A 21,548-nucleotide genomic window follows, 5' to 3' on the forward strand; every position below is an offset into this window, starting at 1 on the left:
AAGCATTTTGTTTTATGAAAAACAGTTCAAAAGTTCTCATTATTATTATTTGTGACACACGCATGATATTGCCATTTTCTGGTGGCAATCATTAAGTTTAGAAGCCATTGATCCTCTCCACTTTTAGTTGTAAAACTAAACTAATTAAGAATAAGAGATATCCTGAGCCCAAGATGGGACAAGTGCAACATAACAGTAGTGTTAACATGCTGAAGGGGAATATTTGTATTTCCAGTAACACAACACAAATAACAGTAGAAGAAGAAGTATTGGGAAAAAAATAAAACAATGTAAGCACAAAAGCACAAGCAGACATACCAATTATACAATGTAAAAAGAACCATAATACAACCGTTAAGAGAGAAAAATACACACATATAACTTAAAAAAAAAAAAAGCAATATTGCATTCCAACTTAAATCATCTGTCAGTGTGATCCACAGTGTATTTCATTAACAATACAGTAACACAATGACCCACAATGTTTCTGAAGAGATGAGATCACTACGTTAACGTCAGCGAGAGGAGTTCGAAACGGGTGAATCGTCCACGAGTCGCCCATTTAAACACAGCGGCTACCGTCAGCGTTGCTGGAGTCCGTCACTGAGCTGTGAGGTAAAAAAAACAAAACAACAACGACTTGATAAAAGCAAATAACGATGTTTAGTATAACCCTGCAAATGACAACGTATTGCTGTTGTGTCGATAATTGAAACGACGTTACTGTTAGCTTGGTGGCTAGCTGCTAGTTAACGACAGTGAGGTGACATCACAGAACGAGCCGTCCGCGGCCTGGTGCTGCTGCTGCTAGCCTGGTGATTGACAGCCTGTCAACTAGCAAACTGCTTTATTTCACTTCGGACGACAGTCGTCTTATGTGTTCACATGGGGGTTTATGAACAACGTATATGTTTGGAGAATGTTGGGGCGGCAAGCCAACCAATTAGCAATTTTGGTCACGACTGCAGCAGAGAGCCTGAGTGACCGTGAACCAACATCAGCATCTACAGTGTGGCCTGCAAGCTGCCCACAAGCTGTGTTAACATTAGCCAGCTATTCTTCCTCCACACAGCCTTTGGTAATGTTGACAGGCAATTGAAATCATTAGCTCAGACTATACGTAGCCCGCAGCGTATAATATACCATTCAGACTTTTATATTATCAACAAGTCAGAAATGTTTGGATGTTGCTGTTTCCAGCGCCAGATATGATGCATCAGACATTATACAGACATCGTTAGCTTTGCCCCTTCTCTCTGAGTGTTTGAGCTGTGGTCAGAGAGAGACCACCACAGCGGTGACGTGAAAGGGGAGAGCACACCCTAAAAGTGAATTTACTTTCCAGTTGTTTTGAACAGTAAAAGTCAGTGTCAACAAACACTGCTTTGAATGAGAGGCTAAGATAGATGTGTGATGACATGATGAGGCGACACATCTGGGTGACTGTGTTCACTGACTGACAGTGAGTTTATGGTAGTGATTTTTTATTGCTGGATGAGTTTTCTGTGAAGTAGAGCATTATAGATGAATCATGTGGTCTATTTCATCAGATTGTTTTGTGACTGTGAGCTGTTCAAAATGTTACGATATTTCGTTTGCCATCACACCAAACAGAAAATCAGCTGTAATCATTTTAATTAAGATAATAAAAGATGGCTGAATTACATTTAGCTGCTTGTTTCCATGTCCTTCACTGTCACACTGGCATGGGTAGACTAAATGCTAGACTTGAGTAGCTAAAATCAGTGAATCTTTGATATTTTAGCTTGAAATTTTCTCAATTCCATTATTAATTGGTTATCAAAATAGTTGCAGAATATTTTTACGTGTCTGTTGATCAGCTAATCAGTTAATCGACTAACCATTTCTACTGTGGAGCATCTCCTCCCCCAAAGATTGTCTCAAGCCTCAGCCAGCACCACATTTACATCCTCTCATTTGTTGTCAGCTTAAGACATTATAGAAATCACTTCTGAATCCTGTTGGAGTTCATATTGCCTTTTTAGTGTCATTTCTTACTTGTCTGCCCCATTGATATCAACTGACCCAAAGTCACCTGTGCCTCATTAGAGAGTGAGTTTTTCTCATGTTCTTTTGTGTCTCTCTCTCTCTCTCGCTCTGTGTTTATCTATCCTTCCGGCCACCCACACTCACGCTTAGAAATTGGCCCGCAGCAGCTCCCAACCAAACAAGATTTTAGTCTACACAGTTTCTGCCCTTGACAGGTTGTTTTGCCGTCTCCCTCCTAAGATGATAGCAAACACTCCACTGAATCCCTTCGGCTTGATCTGCTCAGCTCCGGCACATTTTCCTTTTGCGAACGGTGATAATTAGTTTAATGAATCAGCCCATGAGGATTTGTTTAAACCAAAATGTAATTACACTTAATTGCCGTTTTTCTCTAACAAGAGTAATACTGAATACATATGGAATTATGTGGCCACGCTATTAGCATAAAGTGGTGATGTAAGCCGATTACGTCGATTCTCTCATGCTGTAATACTGAGCGCTAAAGTGGTAAATAAACACCAAACATCCCAGGCTGAGAGAGCAGATTTGCCATCTACCTTATGCTCTTCATCTCTGGTTTAGATAGTTGCAGCTATAACAGACATCATTGTGCCTACTTCCCTTGTGAGTGAATTGGGATGCACTGCATAGTTGTGGTAAGGCAGCAGTGGCTGGGCTGTGTTGTGTTTTTTTTTTTTGTACAGCCCACCAAAGCAACCCCGTGAGAAGCCAGGAGGTCCTGGATCACCAGAGGGAAGCCAGTGGCATGTACTCTGCCCCTCTGGTTCTCAGGATGCGAGACGGGTTGATCAATAGGACCGCCTGCCTGCGTCTAGACTCAACTAGCTGCTTTGGACCGTACCTCAAAGGAGAGGCTTGGATTTCTTGGGAAACTTTTCCTTCTTGTACACTGTAAATATTTTGCCTCCTTTACCCGCTCTTCTCATGCTGCTTACTAAAAGTGTGTTTCCCCTGCTCAGAGCACACACACACACACCCCTCTGCTCTCTCTCTCTCTCGCTTCGCAGTTTGATCTTTTGATGCGGGCCCAGCTTGTTTAAAAGAATATCAAAGAAGCACGGCCTACTATAGCTTAACCTCACCAGCAGGACAAGTCCAGGCCAACTTTTAAGAGCTTGATTCACATGGGTTTTAAAGAAAGCTTTTTGGTGGGGAATGGCTGCGCAGTCTTAAAATTGCAGTGCACAAAACCAGAACATTGGTTGTGTGTTACCTCTCATCACATCTGTGGTGAAATGTCTCGTAAAGTGTGTCACAGACTCGGGTCTGTGTCAGAATTGGTTACGTTAAGGTTCAATTAGTCCAGGTTTGGCATGTATGTGTGTCACAGTAGATAGAGACATGGTGTGATATCTCTGTGTTTACTAATAGCTCGGATCCTGTCACTGCTTTGTCATGTGATTGTCGCTGTGGTTGAAGGGGAGGCAGCTGAGCAGCACATAAGAGCGACGGTTGTCTCGCATTGAACAACTCTTTTACTTGCTGAAGACTTGTTGATAAAACTAGAGAAAGAAGCTCAGAAAAGGGTCAGTCACGGGTTTTAAAGGGATAATGTAATTTCCATTTGCTTCTTACTCTGCTCATTTCAGCAGTTAAACCTTATTTTTCTGAACATCTTTGCCATGCCATGCACTCCGTCACCCTCTATTCTCTGTCTCCCCCCCGGCACCTTTCTATTTACAGGTGAGCGGCCGGTCAGTCAGCCAGCCACGTGCAGCTCTCTGTTGCCATGGATGCCTGCGCCCGTATTAGAGGAGCCCCACTAAGGTCCAGGGCCTCAGTCCGGAAAGAGGTCTGTCTGCAGGGATTCTTGATGCTATTTTTTTTTTACCTGCACATTTGCAATTGATATATCATTTTTTAAGGACTATGTGAAATCAGATTTATCTTGCACAAAACAATGGTTGCTGCATTTTGTAATGTCGGTGTTATGTAGAAATGCAAAAGATTCATCAAGTATAATGTACAGTATTTATATTAGCTATTTTATTAAGTTGTAGCTCTTCAGTTTCTAATGTGGTGAGCCCAGTAAGATCTTAAATTAGCTTTTCACTGTCAGACTGAAAATAATCTGATGATCCAGAATCAATATATAAGTCAGGCAGATGTATAAAATACAGTTCTTTTTCCTCATTTGTCTTTCATGCATTCTACAGTGAAGGACAAGGCTATACATTGTTTCTCATTAGGTTTGTCATATGTTTCACAAATACCCTGCATGTGTGTTTGCAGACTGTGCGTGACAGTGGGGCGCAGTGTGTGAAGAGCCTCTTTAGGAACAAGAAGGAGCTATGCAGCATTGGCCTAGAGCTCCCAGCCAGAGACGCCACAAGACTGACAGAGGTCTGTGACACGCAAAAAAATCAGCACAAACATATACAAAGTGAAGTTATATTCCCAGTCATGAAACATGAATATTGACCATTGAGTGTGCTCTTTCAGATTCATTTTGTGTGTCTGCCTGGTCAGTGTGAAGGGGAAGATGTCGTTCAACAGGTACGTTTTGATAATTGCACTATAGGTGAGGATAAAACACTGAAAAAGACATTGGGTTTTTTTGGTAGATCTTAAAGTTAGCCAGTTGAGCTAAAAGGTTTCATTCCTTTTCTTCTACTTCTTCCTCAGGCTCTGTCGTCCCTTCCAGCGGGGCTGTGTGAGCTGCTCAGGTCCTTCCACGTTCACAGCCTCAAGAATGACGAAGTTCTGCTGTTCAAAGACTCCCGCAGGCTGGCAGAGCACAAGGACGCCGGGCCTCAGGTGGGTGTTAAGACTTTTCACATTGAAGGAATGTGCTTGGTCAGCATCTCGAGTAAAGCAGAAGTTGGCAGTAAGCGAAGGGAAGTGAAGGGGGTGAATAAGAGGAAGTAGTTTTTTTGCACTGTAGTTTCTCCTTTTTAAAAAAAATGAAAAGTGCATCAAAAGTGCAACAGTGGTTTGAAATAATTACTTGAAATAATACTTGTTGAAGCTAGGCCAATTTTGTATAATTCTTGAAAAACAAGATCATGTAGACTGGAAACAAATGCAATTGAGTGGAAGGAAAAAACTTCAGGTACTAATGTGGAGCAGGAATAAAAATTATTAAATTAAAAAACCTTTATTCAACATGTGGCAACTTTTATTCAAAATCTGACAAATTTTGACTTTAAAGGTCTTTATAAACTTGGAAGTGGATGTAATTAAAGTACATTATTGAGTATTTTAATTACGTAGTTTTATGTAAATGACTTTATAAGTGTGATGTTTTTGTTGTGTGTCCCCAAAATTCTGCTGTTGATTAAAATGTTTTCCTACTTCATGGCCTTGTCTGTCCCAGCATGTAAGCAGACGTGCTGAGTCTTTCTCACGCTTTGGAAGAAGTGCAGGTGGGATAGATAGACCGAGTTGTTTTCTTTTCAGCCCACGATTGTAGCCTTGTCCTTCCTGGTCCTGTGGGTTCACACAGACTCACTGTGTGGTTTTGTTGTCCATTGCAGACAGTGAGACCTCCCACCTCTCTGCATTATAGAGTGCCAAGTGATTTTGCATCCTGCATATGTAACGGATCAACTCACAGTGCAGACAAAACAACCCACTTCCGACCCTCTTTCCATCTTCCTTTTAAGACCAGGATAAGAAATTTCCCATGTGAATTATATTCATTTTCAAAAGCGATGATCTTTTGAATGATCAGCTGGGCTTGCTCTAAGTGATGCAGGACATTATCGCTCTAACAGTTTTATAGACTCTGCTTTCATGTTTTTCTTTTGTTTTTTCTCTAAATGTGCAGAATAAATCACCAGTCAGCCAGTCTATATTTCTCTATGCCTTCTCTTCCTTTCATGTATTTGTCTCACTTCCTGTCTAACTATACTGTTTCCCTCTGCCTGCAGTGTTGGTTAAAGGCTGTGTGTGTGCTGAGGAACACCCCCAGCGCAAACGTCTACCCTCAGGCTAGTGTAGCATCACTGGTGGGCTTGCTTGGGTGCTACGTGGCAGGTGTCCGCTATGCTTTGGAGCTACAGGCTCTTCAGAGGGGAACAGCTGAGTCCAGCCAGCCAGAGGAAGATGACACCAACCAGTCTGTCTCATCAATTGAAGATGACTTTGTCACAGCCCTGGAGCATCTTGAGGAGGACGACACAGGAGACAATCCCTGTAGGTTTAACATATAATGTGTAGTGGCATTTAGTCGCTTCAAGGCTCTTATGTAGAGTGTCTTGTGACCCCATCAGTTCAATAGAGATATTTTGAAAAATGCAAAATGTAGACATGAATTTAAAACCCCTCTGTTTTTATAGTCTCAATTTATGCAATATTATTTAAATAAGTGGCAGGAATTATATCAGCTCACTCTTACATAACAGTAATAAGTTATTATCTAGTTGGGTTACATTTTTTCCTCTATCTTTTATATAATTATGGCAAAATGGATTAACTAATGTGTTTGTAGCCAGCTTTATCTTTTTGTTATGTTTATCTTTTATCCCCTCTTTGTTTATGTTGTACATAATCAGTTTCCTCCCATCTCCCTATGTCCACAGCTGCAGCTTCCTATCGCCATTTTAAAAAACGAGATGTGGCATCACAGACAGTCCCAGCGCACAAGAGACGGAAGGAATTATCAGGTTCCCGCATTATCATTAGCTCGTCTTCGAAGAAGTATTCAGCCAAGCATAAGTCAGGTCCAGATGTGTCTGTGACAGTGCAGAAGTCATCGGGCATGGAAACCCAGTGGACTTACTGCAGTCCCGGAGCTCGTCTCCCCTCGCCTTCAATTCATGTCAGTGAATCTGAGGAGTCAGACTGTTCCAGCCCCAGCCCAATCATTTTCTTGGATGAGGTGGGTTACCAGAAGAGCCTGCTGGCTAAGCTAGATATCCCCCAGGTGCCCGGAGGCCCTAGAGAGCGGGTTGAAGATTCAGACTCTGAAGTCAGTGAATTCTTTGATAGTTTTGATCAGTTTGATGACCTAGAGGAGCTGAGCTCAGAGAGCTGCACTCTCACACTGCCTCTGGACGCCATCAGTGCCCCAACCACACAGAAGAAGTCAACTGAGGCCAGCACCAGTGGGTCAGCATCCAAATATGTTTCTAGAGGCTGCTCGACAAAGGGTATGAATCCTCACCGCTTTGACCAGCCCACTCTCCCAGCCAATGTGAAAAAACCCACTCCTCTAAAGCCAGGCTCTCCCTACTCACTCCATTCAGAGGTGCCTGACTCCCCTCGGCCCGTGCAGACCCCCTCTGAGGACAATGGTGGCCCACTCTTCAGTCCCATCAGCTCTTCTGCATTCAGCCCCCTGGTGGACTCTAGTGGAACACTGGAATACTTCTGGAAGAAAGATGAGGATGGACAGGACAGCTCAGAGCTACGTAAACCTCAAGATCTCTGTTCTCTGTATAAGACCTATTCAGACTTTGCCAGCAGCCTGTCGAAAGAAATTCTGGGGTCTGTGTGTGGCTATCAATCTGCCGTTGACATTAGTGACAACAAGAATCTTAGCTGTGTCTGCCACAAGGAATTCAAGAACCCATCGGGCTACCTGATGAAGCTCTCAGAAATCCAAGAGACTGTAACAGTGGCCAAGCTGCAGAAGAAGTCCCAGTCTCTGAAAGATGGTATTCAGAGGTTTGCCACCGACCTTGTGGAAATGAGCCTGGGCAGTGCCTTGCGTGACCTCCAAAAAGGTGTATCGTCCTGTACCACCACCCTGTGTCACCTAGCTGCCAGGCTCACCTCCTCAGTGTTTCAGATGGCCTTTCATGAGATTGGCATGCGCCACGCCTATGTGTTGAAGGAACGAGCAATTAATGGCTTAGCTGGCTTCCTGGTTGGGGAGGCTGTGTCTGGTGCGCTGAAAGACTTCCTAACAGTGAAAAAGCAGATTTTTCACAGCACAGTGACACGTTTTGCTGCTGATCTGGCTGAAGAGCTGGTGTTTGAAGGCATAATGGAAGTGTGCCAGTTCTCTCACCCCTCAACCCCTCGCACCCCTAGTGATTGGTCCTTTGGCCATGGGCAAGAGGAAGAGGAAGAGGAGGAGGTGGTTTCCTCCTATGCTTCAGACTTGTCTGAGTCTGTTATCCAGGAGGCCTTCATAGAGCTCTCTCAGGCTGATGTTGCCTTCACTAGCCAAGCAGCTATCAGTGTGTCTCTGGACAACATCTGTTATGTCAGCGCAGAGAACACCAGCACTCACACCTGCAGTACCTTTGCCAACCAGCAGATTTTCAGTGCCAGCTCAGCTACAGCAGTCCCAGGGCCCTCGGGAGAGGATGCTACCTGCACAGTGAAGAAAGCTCTGTTCACTGTATCGGGAATGGCCAGCTGTATTCCTGTGCCCCAAGCGGGACAAGCCCTCTCCCACATCCAGGATCCCGAAGAGACCTGCCAAAATAAGTCTAGCTTGCCAGATACATCAGAGGCCAGCTCCAAAAGAGTAGCAGTATCTGCCTCCGATACCACCACATCTACTCAAACTCACCTTTACAGCCATGGAACTCAAACCCCCATAGGAGGAGGAGGAGACCCCTCCCAAGGAAAGTCGTCATTCCAAAACTTCTCTGGCAACATGGTGGATATGATCGTAACTGAAGCTTGTGAACTAATAACTGCTTCTAAGATGAAGAAGAGTTTTGGTGAATGTGCTGGTTTCCTTACAAAGACAATTGGAAGTCAAAGGGGCTCTTCTCCTAAGCAGGAGACTGATAATTATGAGGATCCAGATTCTCCTTTGAGGCAAGGAGTGAACAGAGAGTGTTTCAGATATGATTGTAGAGATTCTGATTATGATAGGAAGGGCGTTCCTGTTGAGCAAGCAACAGACATTAGCATTCCACACATTTCCTTTCAGACAGGCTCTCAAAGCCAGGAGAAAGCCAGCTGTGAGTCGGAGCCCCGGACCAGAGGCGTGGTTGAAACACATCCTGTCATAATGGATACTCTTGATGTGCCGGCTACAGAGATGGGTAGACAAGGGAGGATATCTGTTGGAGACGACTCAGCCCCAAGCTCTGGGCAAAAGTCTGGCGGGACACCTGGCACGCCTCCTTCCACCCCTCAGCAGCCCAGTGAGGTGTCCAAAGAGAAACAGATAAAACAGTTCTCCAAGAAGCTGAAAAGCAAGCTGGCTAAGGAGTTTTCCCCTGCTACTCCCCCTCCAACCCCTCACTATCAGCCCGAGCCAGGCCCAGGGCCAAAAGACATCACTCCTGAGGCAGACAAGGCTGAGTTCATGCTCAAGCTGATGAGGTCTCTTTCTGAGGAGGCAGATGGCAATGAAGATGAAGAGGAGGATGAATTGGCAGAAGAGGGTGGTGTTGGTGGCACTAACAGATGTTTAGAGACAGGGGGCGGCAGGCATGAATTGAACCAGATGTCTGCTCGCAGAATGTCTAACAAGGAAGCTCTCCATTATGCAGAGCGATTGGCTTGTCACATTGTCTCCATGGCAACAGAGATGGACACCCTGGGAGTGGCAGAGGAGGAGGGAGAGATGTGCAAGGGCAACGAGAGGAGGAGAGACAGTGTGGCTCAGTTCTCAGAGCAGACTCTGAATACCTTATGGGTGTATGCTGGGGAGGTAGCAGGAGAGGTCATCAATGATGTGAAAAGGATGGTGAGCTCTGCACAGCAGTGTCCATATCACAGAGCTCTCAGAAGACGAAGCTTGGACAGGTCTAGCTCTGAATGTTTGCATTACCACCACCATCACCAGTCTCAAACCAGTACAGACCAGAACAGAGACTGGAGAGTAGGGAGGCTAGCTGAGCAGTGGTCTAATGACCTTATTGCCTCTGTTCTCCGGTCTCCCACATCCACTTCAAGCACCATCTCCAGCTCCAGCTCTGGCCTGTCCTCAGAATATCCTAGCTGTGAGAGTGTGACAGATGAATATGCTGGCTACCTCATCAGGGTGCTGAAAAAGGAGGGAGGCAGTAGGGAGTTGGTCTTAGATCAGTATGCGAGCCGTTTGGCGTACCGCTCCATAAAACAAGGCTTGGCTCATGCCAGTCGCAAAATCAAGCAGAGGTCCTCAAGCACCCGCCTTCACTCCTCAAAGTCCCTGCCAGATGAATGGAAGGCTTCTTGTAGTGAGGCTTCATCACCCAGTGACAGAGCAGAGTCAGTGTCTGGTTCCTCGGGCGATGATGCTCAGTGTTGTTGCAAGGACTCTGAAGAGCAGGGCCAGAGGGATTACATGGATCTGGTCAACTTTGCAGAGTCCTTAGCATACAACATCACCTGTGATGTCACACGCAAGCTTCATCTTTCCTCTGTGCGCCTGCCGAAGTCTCTCACTGACCCGTGTCTTTATAAGAAATCCAAACTTGAAAACATGGCCGAGAATCTCATCAGGAACTCTTTCTCCTGCCCTCTGTTGTCCAAGGAGAGTAAGAGCAGGCATTACCACAGCACAGGAAGCCTGTATGATGGAGGCTACAGCGGTAGGGTGATGCAGGTCATCGAGCATTACGCCAGGAAAATAGTCGATGACACTTTGAAGATGAGCCTGGCTTCAGTTGGACATTCATCCCGGGACCACCAGAGGATCCAAGGCCAAGACAGAAACTCTCACACTCAGAGGTTGTCTGAGGGAACAGCACTGGGTCAAGCCCTGGGGGAGAGGACGTGCCGTTATTGTCAGGTCCAGGAGTGCCCCTACTGCACCAAGCTTAGCAGGTACCACCACCAGCCTGTACTACAGAGGAGGAAAAGGGGGCAGGAATGTCAGACGAGGGCTGACCGCCTCTCTGGACTAGAGATTCCCAAGATCCATATTGACCTGGACCACAGGGCAGCATTCGCGGAGGAGATGGTGTCAATGGCAATGGAGACAGCTAAACGGGAGCTAAGCAACACCAGCCTTAATGCCGACAGTGGCATCGGCCACGATGGAACCAGCTACGCCGAAAGCCTAACTGCTGAGATCATGACCTCGGCCCTGTCCAATGTCTGCCAGACTGCCAACATCAGGTATACACACCAAAATACACACCTGGTGTAGCTTTTTATGCACATTCTGACTGTCAATATGTTTCTCTTATCACTGCAGCAAAGCACACATAGTATTTCATCATATTTTTATTGAAATGAAACTCAGTGCATTAAAAGCTGCTGATTTTACATTTGCTTCTTACCTAAACTTTACCATTTTATTATAATGAGAGGATTTTCATCATTTAATTTGATTAATTTAATCTGGAAACATTTGCAAAGTTTATTTGTGTCCTTTCACCTCCCTGTGCATGTAGCTCTCCGGGCAGGGAAGCCACAGAGTCCACTGTGTCCCAGCAGTTGAGTGTAGGAGATGACAGTCTGGGCAGTTGGTCTAACTTGAGCTTTGAGGATGACCATCCAGACGACAACAGCAGCTTCCTCCACCTCAGTGACAGGTATACAACCACTAGCATTCTTCACCCACGCATTATGTGCCATACTAAATTTCTAGTGACTTGTAGAACACCCTGGTGCTATCTCCTTTTAATGTCTATGTCAAGGTCGCCTTTTCTAACAGAATGGCAACAACAGGTGGCACATGTTACTGTCTAAGCCACATATCCATCTGTTTTTCTATATCTGGTCTTTTCTTTAAATATGAACTAACTAACTATCTAATTAAGGGTTCTATTAAGTACTTTTTAAGATAATGTAGGAAACAAGCAGGAATTCAACTTTATTTAAATTCTTCGGTCACAGGTGAGGTAGAAATTTACACAATAGCTTGTGTTAAACTCTGTATTCCAGAGAAGTGCAGAAAAAGTCTTTTGTTGCTGGCATAGAATGTGTTTTCACAGGAGTCGTCTAGATGGCAGGTTTCCCATGGTCAGCACAGGGCACAGTGTATGGTTTGGGAATGTCACTTAAACTTCACCGCCAAGAAAGCAATTTTCTCTGATTTGCCCAAATATTGCATTATACTTGAACTGTCTAACAGATATGTTGTCAAAGACTTTATATAGCTGTCTAGGCAGCCAAGTACTTCGGACAAAGTTTGTGAAATCCACCACAAGCTTGAGGACCAATTAGTAGTTGTGACAGATTTGGCCTTGTCCTCTCCTCCTCTAAATGGACATGACCACTGCGTATGTGTATGCAGAAAGAGAGAGAAAGGGAGTGGGAGAGTAGAGTATCAGCCGTCTCGGAGTGACATGGTCCCACACAAGTCTCCAATCTCTGGGAAATATGCTGTTGACATTTCTGGCAAATGGTTGCTATCTCTATGGAAGCAAAACTGACAACATAAGAGATTCTTTTCCAAGATACTGAAAGAACACAGTGTGTTAGCAGTTAGTTATTTGAACTACAATGGCCAAGTTAATGTATCATAATATTTTCTAAAGGTGTGTCTTTGAGTGCTCTCTACACTTCAGGCGCTGTTTCTACAAGAACAAAGTCCGCCATGTGTAATTCATTTGATTCTCTTCAAAAGGCTGCTTCAACCATTTCCGCCAAACAGACAAAAATGACGGAAGAAAACAAAACACCTTCAGAAGCCGATAGAGACATTGAGCATGTTGATTGATTAAATGAACAAGCTCTCACCATGTGTCATCCACTAGAACCACAGGGAGAAAGGAGTAGATTAGGTAATGCAGATTAATGGAGTTATTTTTAGATATGAGAATTGTTCTTGCCTTCAGTCTCACTGTGGGTGCTGCACGCCACACTATACAGGTTCCAGCCAGCAGGATAATCATTTACTAATTACAAAGAGAGTGTGTTGTTGTGCTTCTGTTTCCAGCTGGTTGTCCTGGTAGAACCTACAGGATTAATGGGCTTATGCTAAGACAAGAATGTAATGATCTCACATCTTAGGCCTTTAGCAACAAATTGTCTCGATCAACATTACAGATGATTCAGTGGGATTTATGATGGAAAAATATGCATCATTAAGAGAATCCTCCTCTGTTTTGAACCTCACCTGATATTTAGGCTGCCTTCACACCATATCCAGCAGGTGTGGGCGTGTTTATTTTTGCTTTAGAACGTAACTGTTGGAAACAATCAGAAAGTAACGTTTTATTTTTCTTGCTCACTGCTTTGTTCTCACTTCCGCCACTCCCTCTCTTCATGCTCTCTCTTGCTCGCTCAACCACCACCACTCTCTCTCTCTCTCTCTCTCACTCTCGCTCATGCTCTTGGCTCGCACTCGCTCTCTTTTTCTCATCTTTTAAAATGAGCCCGAAAACCAACACCAAAATCAACAAATAAACAAGGTTCTACTTCCAGTGGGCATTTTTGGTCTGATGGCCAGCTTACATGAGTTACCACCACTGCGCAGCATTACAGGGTTGCGTTTTGGCAAACGTTGATGCTGGTTCATCTTCTTCCTGGACAGCTGCTGTTTTTTTGTTTTTTTTGCTGAACCTCATGTGGTCCCCAATCCCACAGCCTAAACACACCACCACCATTCAAATGAATGGTAGAACTGCCGTTTTTCCCACATTACTGGATTCGGTGTGAGTTTGATACTGTTTTGTTTTTTTGTTTTATTTTTGTTTAAGCTGCATGATAGGTGCAGTGAAATATAGCAGATGTGATCAAAACTGCTCATTATATCCTATTCTTTACTCCCATTTCAGTAGATCTCACGTGATAATGTCCCTCTTAGCAGATAGCCACTGTCAGTATTATAGTGGTGCATTACCTGCCTTCTCTTTTCAGCAGCAATGGGAACAGCAGTAGCTGGAGCAGTCTGGGCCTGGAGGGGGAGGCTTGTGAGGAGCGCATGTCATTCTCCCCCTCTGACAGGTCGGTCACCAATTGGTTCACATGGCTAAGATTCTGAAATGCCCCATAAGACCTGGAAGTTCATCTAGAATGGGACAAAGAAATAGCTGTAGATTTTACAATGAAGCCAAAAGGAAATAAGAAATGAGGATGCGTGTTAAAGATCCATTAGTGGAAAATCTCGGCACTGAATTGGAACCAGAGAATTGCTTCATCATATGAAAGTGATTTACAACATTGTACAATGGAATTTTGATTTATACTTTGTCTCATACTAGGAACCACCAGTCCTTTGCATGACCACACTAACGCTCTAAATATAAATAGGCTTGACATGGCATATGCTTCTAGAGGCTAATGTCAGCATGCAATGTATTGCTCAAGTTTTGCTGATTCTGCTTTACTTGCATGTAATTTAGTTGCCTAATAGAATAATTTGTAGTGTTACCATATTTTAAGGATTCTTTCCCTCGTTTCATCAATGCCATTGAACTGTGTAAACCCTCCAATAGGTCCGCACAAACTGCTACTGCTTTTAACCTTTCATGTACGATGTAACTGAAAAGTTACTGCAGCATTGACAAATTGAATCTGCACTGCCAGCCATTTATACACACACCATTGTTTTCTTGTGCTGGTGAATATATTTTTTCATTTTTTCTAACATTTTAATCAGCATGTGCCCAGAGGAGACGTCACTATCTTCTCAGGTTTAGACTCTGCTGCTGCACAATGATCTCAAACTTCAGTCTTGTTTACAGACAGATTAAATAAGTGTAAGGAAAAAAATCTTAAATGCAAATATAGCCAAAAGACCAAGCACAAAGAGCAGTCTTCAACTTAATATGACCTTCAGCAGAATCTGAAACCATGCCACATGGTTGGCAAGATTGAATTGACCGATCTGAGTTAATATATACTATCTTGACCATCATCGTGTGTTTCAATTTTGATAGCATATAAATGAAGTCTTGTGGAGATATAGATGTAGGATGTACAGGTGATTTATTTCGATTTTTAAAGTTTGGACTGTCTAGAAATGTAGATTTGTTGTAATATGCCATGCTCACTTTAAACAATCATTACCAAATTGTATGCATTGACTGAATCATTATCCTAGCTTGTGCATACCAAGTTTCGTACAAATCCATGCAACCTGTGGAGATATGAACTTTTCGCATTTGTGGTGCCCCCTAGTGGCAGAGTCTTGTGTGGCAGAGCTCAGACCTTACACACACACACACACACACACACACACACACACACACACACACACGGTTAAGGCAATTATATTGCTTGGACCCCTAAACTAATCAAAAATACTAAATTAATATGGTACATGAACTCAGTGCCTTTTGCCAGCTGACCCCCAGTTCTCAGAAGTCAGTTTCCCACAGACATCTGAGCACACCTACAAACCTACCAAGATCCACTGCATAATCAGAACTGATGAAATATAAACAAAATATTCTTTGTAGTGGAAACGAAATCTCAAGTAATGATATCGATACTAGTCTAACATCAACTGAAAACAGCAGCTTCCTAGAACAACAAGCAAAACTGTTACAGAGTTCAATCAGAAAACTTGCAAACTACTGTTATAGGCCTTTGCTTTAACCCTTTACTGTCTGAAGAAAAATGCCACTGTACAGAAAGAGAAACAATGTTTACACTAAAGAGTAACATAAAATCAAATCCATACAGTATCTGTGTAAAGCCTGACGTCTGCTGAAACAGTGTACAGGACTGATGATCTGTTATAAGCTTGTCTGTAATGTTGCTCAACATAGAGTACAACACAGTATGATTGGTATTTAATCTACTGGATTAATCAAGATAATAAAACACTACATATTGCTACATAAACTCACATATACAGTGATGGGGGATGTTCTACAAATCATCACCTTACACAGAGGATGAGCAAATAGCAGATGACCAGTTCAGGGCCTACCATTAGGTGGCAGGTTTCTCACAGATTTAAATTTTGTGGTTTAGTTTCTTCTAAATATGACCATCATGACCACCAGAAATGTAGAAAGATAATAAAAAGGGCTTCACATGCAGTAAAATAGGCTGCATTTGTCAAGGTTGCAGTCTGTCAAATGAAGTTAAAACATTTTTGATAAAGTATTTTATCGAGGCAAACTTGCTGCCAGTTGCTCATCAATATTATCCACTGGTGGGTTTATACTCTTCAAGAACAATGGCAATAAATGATAGTTACAAGTAAATGTACACTTCTATTGTCTGCAGTGCATGAGTTTGTAGTTATTGCTGTCCGGTCTCTCTTAGTTTATAGTCCTCCTCATGACAAAGTTATTGCTGCTTCATGATCCTATTCATGAAAACAATGAAAGTGAGAAGCTTTCCCTAGACATTCTCCTGCTGCAAAGAAAATGATATCCTTATATCATATTGAGCAGAGTCTTAGTGTCTGTAGCCGTGGGCTGTGTCAACAAGACTGTGATTAACAATCTTATAAAGTGGAGAAATGACTGTTTACCTGTTGGCACGTCACACAGCAAATATTTGCACAGTCGACATAATGGATATTGAGTAGATTTTCAGAATGGAAAAATCAACTTTCACACTGATCAAGATGTGCTCTTAGTTTTTGTGCCTTAACTGACAAAAGACATTAAGCAGACAAGTAAATTTACTGGAATACATGAAAACATTGACTGGAAATATGCAGCATAGTTTCCTCAATCTGTCTAAGATGTCTTTTGTTCAGGATTGCTTTGATTGCAGAGCTTGCGGCATGTGATATCCTGCTATGCTTATTTCAAAGTCTGTCTTTATGCATGTAGTTAGCTTTTGCATGCTTATTGTCATTTGTTTCAATTTAATACAGTCTCATCTCCCTTTCTTTTCTTCCCTTCTCACTAACCTGCGTGTTATATCTCATCCAACAGTGACAATACAGAGGACAAGGAGACTGAGGTCAAAGAGGAATCCAGTGGTAAGGATATTTTACTCCCTGCAACTTTACCTTTTAATAGAGCAGTGGTGATATGTTTTTCTAATTCAATAAAATATATTGTGGACAAAAAGATCTCATATTTCCAGATTTTGGCTAAAACCAAAAAGACCCAAATCAAACCTTCTAACTTAGCACACTTTCAGCAGCGGGCAGAAATGGGGGGGAAAAGACAGGCCATTCTCCTATTTTGAGGTCTTGCTCTCTCCGCTCCTTGAGGTTCAGAACAGTTGGTCTTAATTCTGGCTGTGTGTGTGTGTGTGTGTGTGTGTGTGTAAGGCTGTCTGAGTGTGTTGTAGCCGGGGATTTTACCACCCCCATATTCTGCCACACTAATGCTCATTCATCCTCTCCACTCCCTCCACAGACACTCATTCTGCCGTGTGTGCGTGTGTGTTTTTGTGTGTGTGTGTGTGTGTGTGTGTCAGATCAGAGCAGCCCCCACTGAGAGGGAGGGGGAGGCAGGGGGGGTGCTCTTCCTGGGTCTGATGGAGTGTGGGAACACAGGACAGAGCTGGGGGAGCAAAGGACTCACGCTATTTAATCTATTTCATATATATTGCCTAATATCAAAAACCACACTTCCTGTCCTTACACCCCCATTTCAGATAAGTGTCCATCTGTTATGATGGTCAGGAATACTGTAGACGATGATTCAATAGTCGGGGCATTTAATTTGGCCAACAGCCAAAATATAAAGACAGAAAAGTAGAGGACCAAGATCAAAGCCCTGGTGGACTCCGTATTTCACATCAGAACATTTAACAGGGGAGGAGAACACACTAATGCACAACTTACGTACCTTATCAGTGTTTAGAAGTGTTACCATGACATCTGTTAAAAAAAACAAACAAACCTGGAAATGTTTTGTAAAAATTGTTGCAGAGTTGACTGATGATGAATCATGAATTAACCACATTTGTGTGTGCTGCAGGGACTCTGTGTGTGGACAGGACTCAGCTACAGGCTTTCAGGACTGCGCTCGTCATCGTGAACTCAGATGTCAGGGAACTCTGGCACGGCCCCCAACATTTTACCTTCGACCCTCAGCTCAGGAGCATGCTGCAGTGGGTGGCAGCCTCCATGGCCGACATCCCCCAGATCCAACTGAGTCCTGACAGAGAGCTCCAGCAGGTGATCATGAATGTATTCATTAACCGCCTCCTCAAACACATTGTGGTCACATTGTGGTATTTCTCATTTAACATAAGACCTGCCTAAACTAAGCCAGATTGCTTCAATGAAAGAAGTCATTCTTTCCTTGGATGTTTTTGAGGGTAAGCAGTGCTGTATGCTGGTATCCTGGTTTCCATTACAGTTGGCCTTGATGTAGGATTGGGTATAATTTAAGTTTGATCAATTCCAATTCTCGTTCAGGAACCGATAAGCAGGACTGAAAGTCACATTTTTTAACGGGTACCAGTTTCGTGGTATTTTGGATTCGGTTCTAATTTGGCAACAGTTTTCAGTTTCCAACCGTGCTTTGTTGTGGAAACAAACAGCTGAAAACCACCGGTTATTGCAATTATCAAATTAAACAAGTTGTATAATAATTACAGTGCATTCCTTCTTAAGTGGCCCATTTGTAAAATACTCTGATATTCGTTGGCTTTGTTGTACAATTAATAGATTCATCCTAGTGTCCCTAGGCAGCAAAATTGCTCCTCAATTTTCATGCCAAGTTGATAAGCTGTTATAAGAAGAAGAAGAAGTTGAAAATCAGTGACAGTACAGTAGTGAATTATAACTGTGTGCCATTTCAGCTTCCAGCAGTGGTCCAAAGGCTTCGGGAGAGGAAGTGGAGGGTGGGAGAGCTGCTGCACACCCTGCTGCGTTACTGTGAAGAGAATCAGTCGCATAGTCACTCTCAGCCCAGAGAGGAGGCACTCCAGGCAGACAGAGAATGTCACCGCATCCCCCTCTTCCAGTGGCTCCTGGAGCACGCCTAGGCCCTGTCCTTACCTCTTCTCCTGTCCTTTCTTCTCTTGTCTTCACCTCTCCTCTCCTCCAAAACAGGGCTTTGCAAACTCCACAACCCCTAGAGGGCGCCATACAAATCAGCTGATCTTACTTACTCTCATGAATGTGGGCGGCGTGTGTTTTGCATTGCATGCTGCAATCAAAGAGTACTTCTGTTGTATTTCATTTTAATTTCCACCTTCTGTTTTGTTGTTGCAGTTCTGTTATTTATCGGGCTGTGTATATCACATGTGTTGATTTAGTGAGCTGTCTCCTCCGCCCACCTACACTTCTAAATTGAAAGCCCTCACACCTTGCTGCCATTGTGCTTGAACTACAGAAAAAAAGGGCAGAAGAGAGAGATAGAAAGAGAGAAAGAGAGAGAGAGAGAGAGAGAGAGAGACCCACCCCATCTGTTGCAGGCAGAGACAGAAAAGCAGTGAGTTGAGAGAAAGAGAATGTGTTTTTTGTTAGGGAATCCCCATAGCTGCTGGGCGGATGATGTCATCAAACCCAGAGCTCACCTCTGCGGTGGTGTTTCCACATGTTAAGAGAGCGACCGTACACACACACACACACACACACACACACACCCACCCTCCCTTGCATTATCAGTGCTAGAAGGAATCTATGATGCATTGACACAATCCAATTAGTCCCCGTAGTGTTTGATTCTTGTATTAATCCACACGAAATTACTGTGTTAGTTCTTCAGTTTGCTCCAGTGAAGAGTTTCCCTGGAGCACTGAGTGAGTGAAATGCTGTTGTAATGACTTCTTACATTTGACCGAAATGCTGCCATACATAGAGACTGACAAAACACTATTAAAGTTGTTAAAAACCCATATCTATATTTTAGTAAATGATACTACACTGTAATTTAGAAATGAAGATCAAACAGACCATTTGTTTGGCAACAGAATGATGAAAAGCGCTCCATGAAGTTGCCTATTGCCAGTATTGGTATTCCTGTTTCATCCAATGCCGAAAAAGTGCTTGCCTAGCAACAATCTCATTGGTTATCAAACTTAGTAAATTACCTAGAGTGGATGATGTTTACTCGGGTGGTCAGTATTTAGAAAGTATAGAAAGTATATATTTTTTGAAGAGTTATGTCTAATCAAACATGAAATGCTGCTCAAAGCTATGAAAGAAGCCGTGACCTTGGCTTTATGTTGCCAAACGTTGCTCATACGATGACTCTTATCCCCTCCAGTCAGTAGTATGTGTTCATCTGTGTCAGTGGCCTTTGTCCTGTTCGGGGAAGATCCAGTGACGCAGATAGTGGATCTTTTCGTACTGGTAATTGGAGGTCTGCACCTCCAAAACCACAAGCTGAACAGCATCTGCATAGCTGGACCCTGGAATCACGCGTTCTGTCACCCACGCTCCACAGTCACCTTGTGGAATGAAGGACTCTGAATACCACAATTTCCACACAATAACCCCCCCTCCTTCCATCTCTCACACACACACCCTCGTTACTCACCAGCCCCATGTGAACGTCTACATGCACAGCACTACCAGCTACTTGCTGAGATGCACTTTTTTTTTTCCTGATTTGGCATAGGAGAGACTGGGCATTTCCAGCCCTGCCCTTACATCTCTCCTAGCCTCTTTATGTGAATTTATGCCCAGCGTGGACGGCCTGCTCTGCTGCTAGTTTAGTTCAACTGCAGCAAGTTAACGTACATGCACAATACCTAAAAAGCATAACCCATCCCCACCCCCTCTCCTCAAAGAACCATTATTGGGATACATTTTGATGTTTGTATTTATTTATGATTTTTGTTTTTAATGAGGGACCTAAGGATGAGATGACGCTGCGTGGGCCTCAGATTTCTGTCAGGACTTTTCCTTCTTGAGTTTGAAACACTGTAACAACAGCCTTGCATCAATTGTTATAAAGTAAGTGTTGGTGGTGTTCACCTGCATGGCTGAATTTTCATTGACTTTAATTCCTTTTTTTTCTTTAATTCAGCTCAACATTCTTCTTCTTAATGTATTGGCCTACACTATTTGAGCTGCAGTGATTCGTCTGTGTCCACACTGCCTAACAGTATGCTATATAGGCCTCTGCAGATGCCTTGTCTGTTTCCTGCTTAATCTCTAGGCTGCCAAATGGTCATATAATCTTAAAGGTGTTTGTCCTGTTTGATTTGTTTACATGGAAACATGAATATATCACAAAATCCACTATTATTAAATAAAATGTAAAAAAAAAACAAGTGATACCTATGTTATGCCTAAAAGAAGACAAAGTGAAGTATTAACCTGAGAAGTGAGGGAGAGTTTATATACTGGTTTACATGAAAGGAATGTATTAAGAGTCACAGGCTGGGCACATGAAGAGAGCGCATCACAGTGTACTGATTCTCTCCCAGTGTGAATGTTTAGTTGTCGTTGGACTTTCCCCCCCCCCCAGCGCCAATCCCTCTCTTCTTTTCTTTCTTTATCTACTTGACATTCCTGTGCATCCCAGATGACCTATATCGTTGTGTTTTGTGAATGCTGGATGTGTACCTGCAAAGACTCGACTCCATTTAGAAAGCAGATTTGTTTTGCTATTGTTGTTCCCAGTGTTACTTTCTGACTCTCACTGACCACAACCAGGAGAAAAAAAGAAGAAAAAAAAAAAGATGTACCTCACACCCACTCACTTCTGTATTTTTCCTGCTTCCTTGTAAAATCCTGCCAAATAAAGATATTTAATAAATAATGTACATGTAAGTTATATAATAGTGAGTTCACTACTTGTTCTCCCTAGTGGCATTGCTGAATAGTTTACAGTCTAAGCTTGAGGTCAAAACTCTAAATTTGTTTATGTTGAAGCTTGGTGTGACAATAAAGCTTTTTCATG

The 21,548-nt window shown here is 43.2% G+C and overlaps 1 protein-coding gene across 5 annotated transcripts; it reads left to right on the forward strand.

Annotated features, from left to right (window-relative positions):
• The first annotated feature begins 596 nt into the window (after positions 1 to 596).
• On the forward strand, positions 597 to 21,537 carry akap11 (A kinase (PRKA) anchor protein 11). 5 transcript variants are annotated; one of them, XM_053328562.1, is made up of 12 exons: positions 597 to 615; positions 3,715 to 3,823; positions 4,264 to 4,374; positions 4,474 to 4,527; positions 4,657 to 4,788; positions 5,904 to 6,168; positions 6,555 to 10,989; positions 11,268 to 11,408; positions 13,681 to 13,767; positions 16,665 to 16,711; positions 17,664 to 17,863; positions 18,493 to 21,537. In XM_053328562.1, exons 2-12 carry the CDS (start codon positions 3,761 to 3,763, stop codon positions 18,676 to 18,678), a joined length of 5,721 nt encoding a protein of 1,906 aa, XP_053184537.1. In that variant the 5' UTR covers positions 597 to 615; positions 3,715 to 3,760; the 3' UTR covers positions 18,679 to 21,537. The 5 variants fall into 5 exon arrangements, with proteins under 5 accessions (XP_053184537.1, XP_053184536.1, XP_053184538.1 ...); XM_053328561.1 differs by lacking the exon at positions 597 to 615 and adding an exon at positions 2,144 to 2,922; XM_053328563.1 differs by lacking the exon at positions 597 to 615 and adding an exon at positions 2,144 to 2,922 and having other exon boundaries at positions 13,684 to 13,767.
• Positions 21,538 to 21,548: the final 11 nt, after the last annotated feature.

The sequence above is a fragment of the Scomber japonicus genome, chromosome 11 (genome assembly GCF_027409825.1).
Source record: "Scomber japonicus isolate fScoJap1 chromosome 11, fScoJap1.pri, whole genome shotgun sequence".
In the NCBI taxonomy this organism is placed as follows: Eukaryota; Metazoa; Chordata; class Actinopteri; order Scombriformes; family Scombridae; genus Scomber; species Scomber japonicus.

Excerpts from the sequence above, each read along its gene's own strand:
- akap11 (XM_053328562.1), top strand. The coding sequence starts at position 3,761 with ATGGATGCCTGCGCCCGTATTAGAGGAGCCCCACTAAGGTCCAGGGCC. Across the intron at positions 10,990-11,267 it reads TGCCAGACTGCCAACATCAG|CTCTCCGGGCAGGGAAGCCA; the intron begins GTATACACACCA and ends CTGTGCATGTAG. Across the intron at positions 17,864-18,492 it reads CTGACAGAGAGCTCCAGCAG|CTTCCAGCAGTGGTCCAAAG; the intron begins GTGATCATGAAT and ends GTGCCATTTCAG.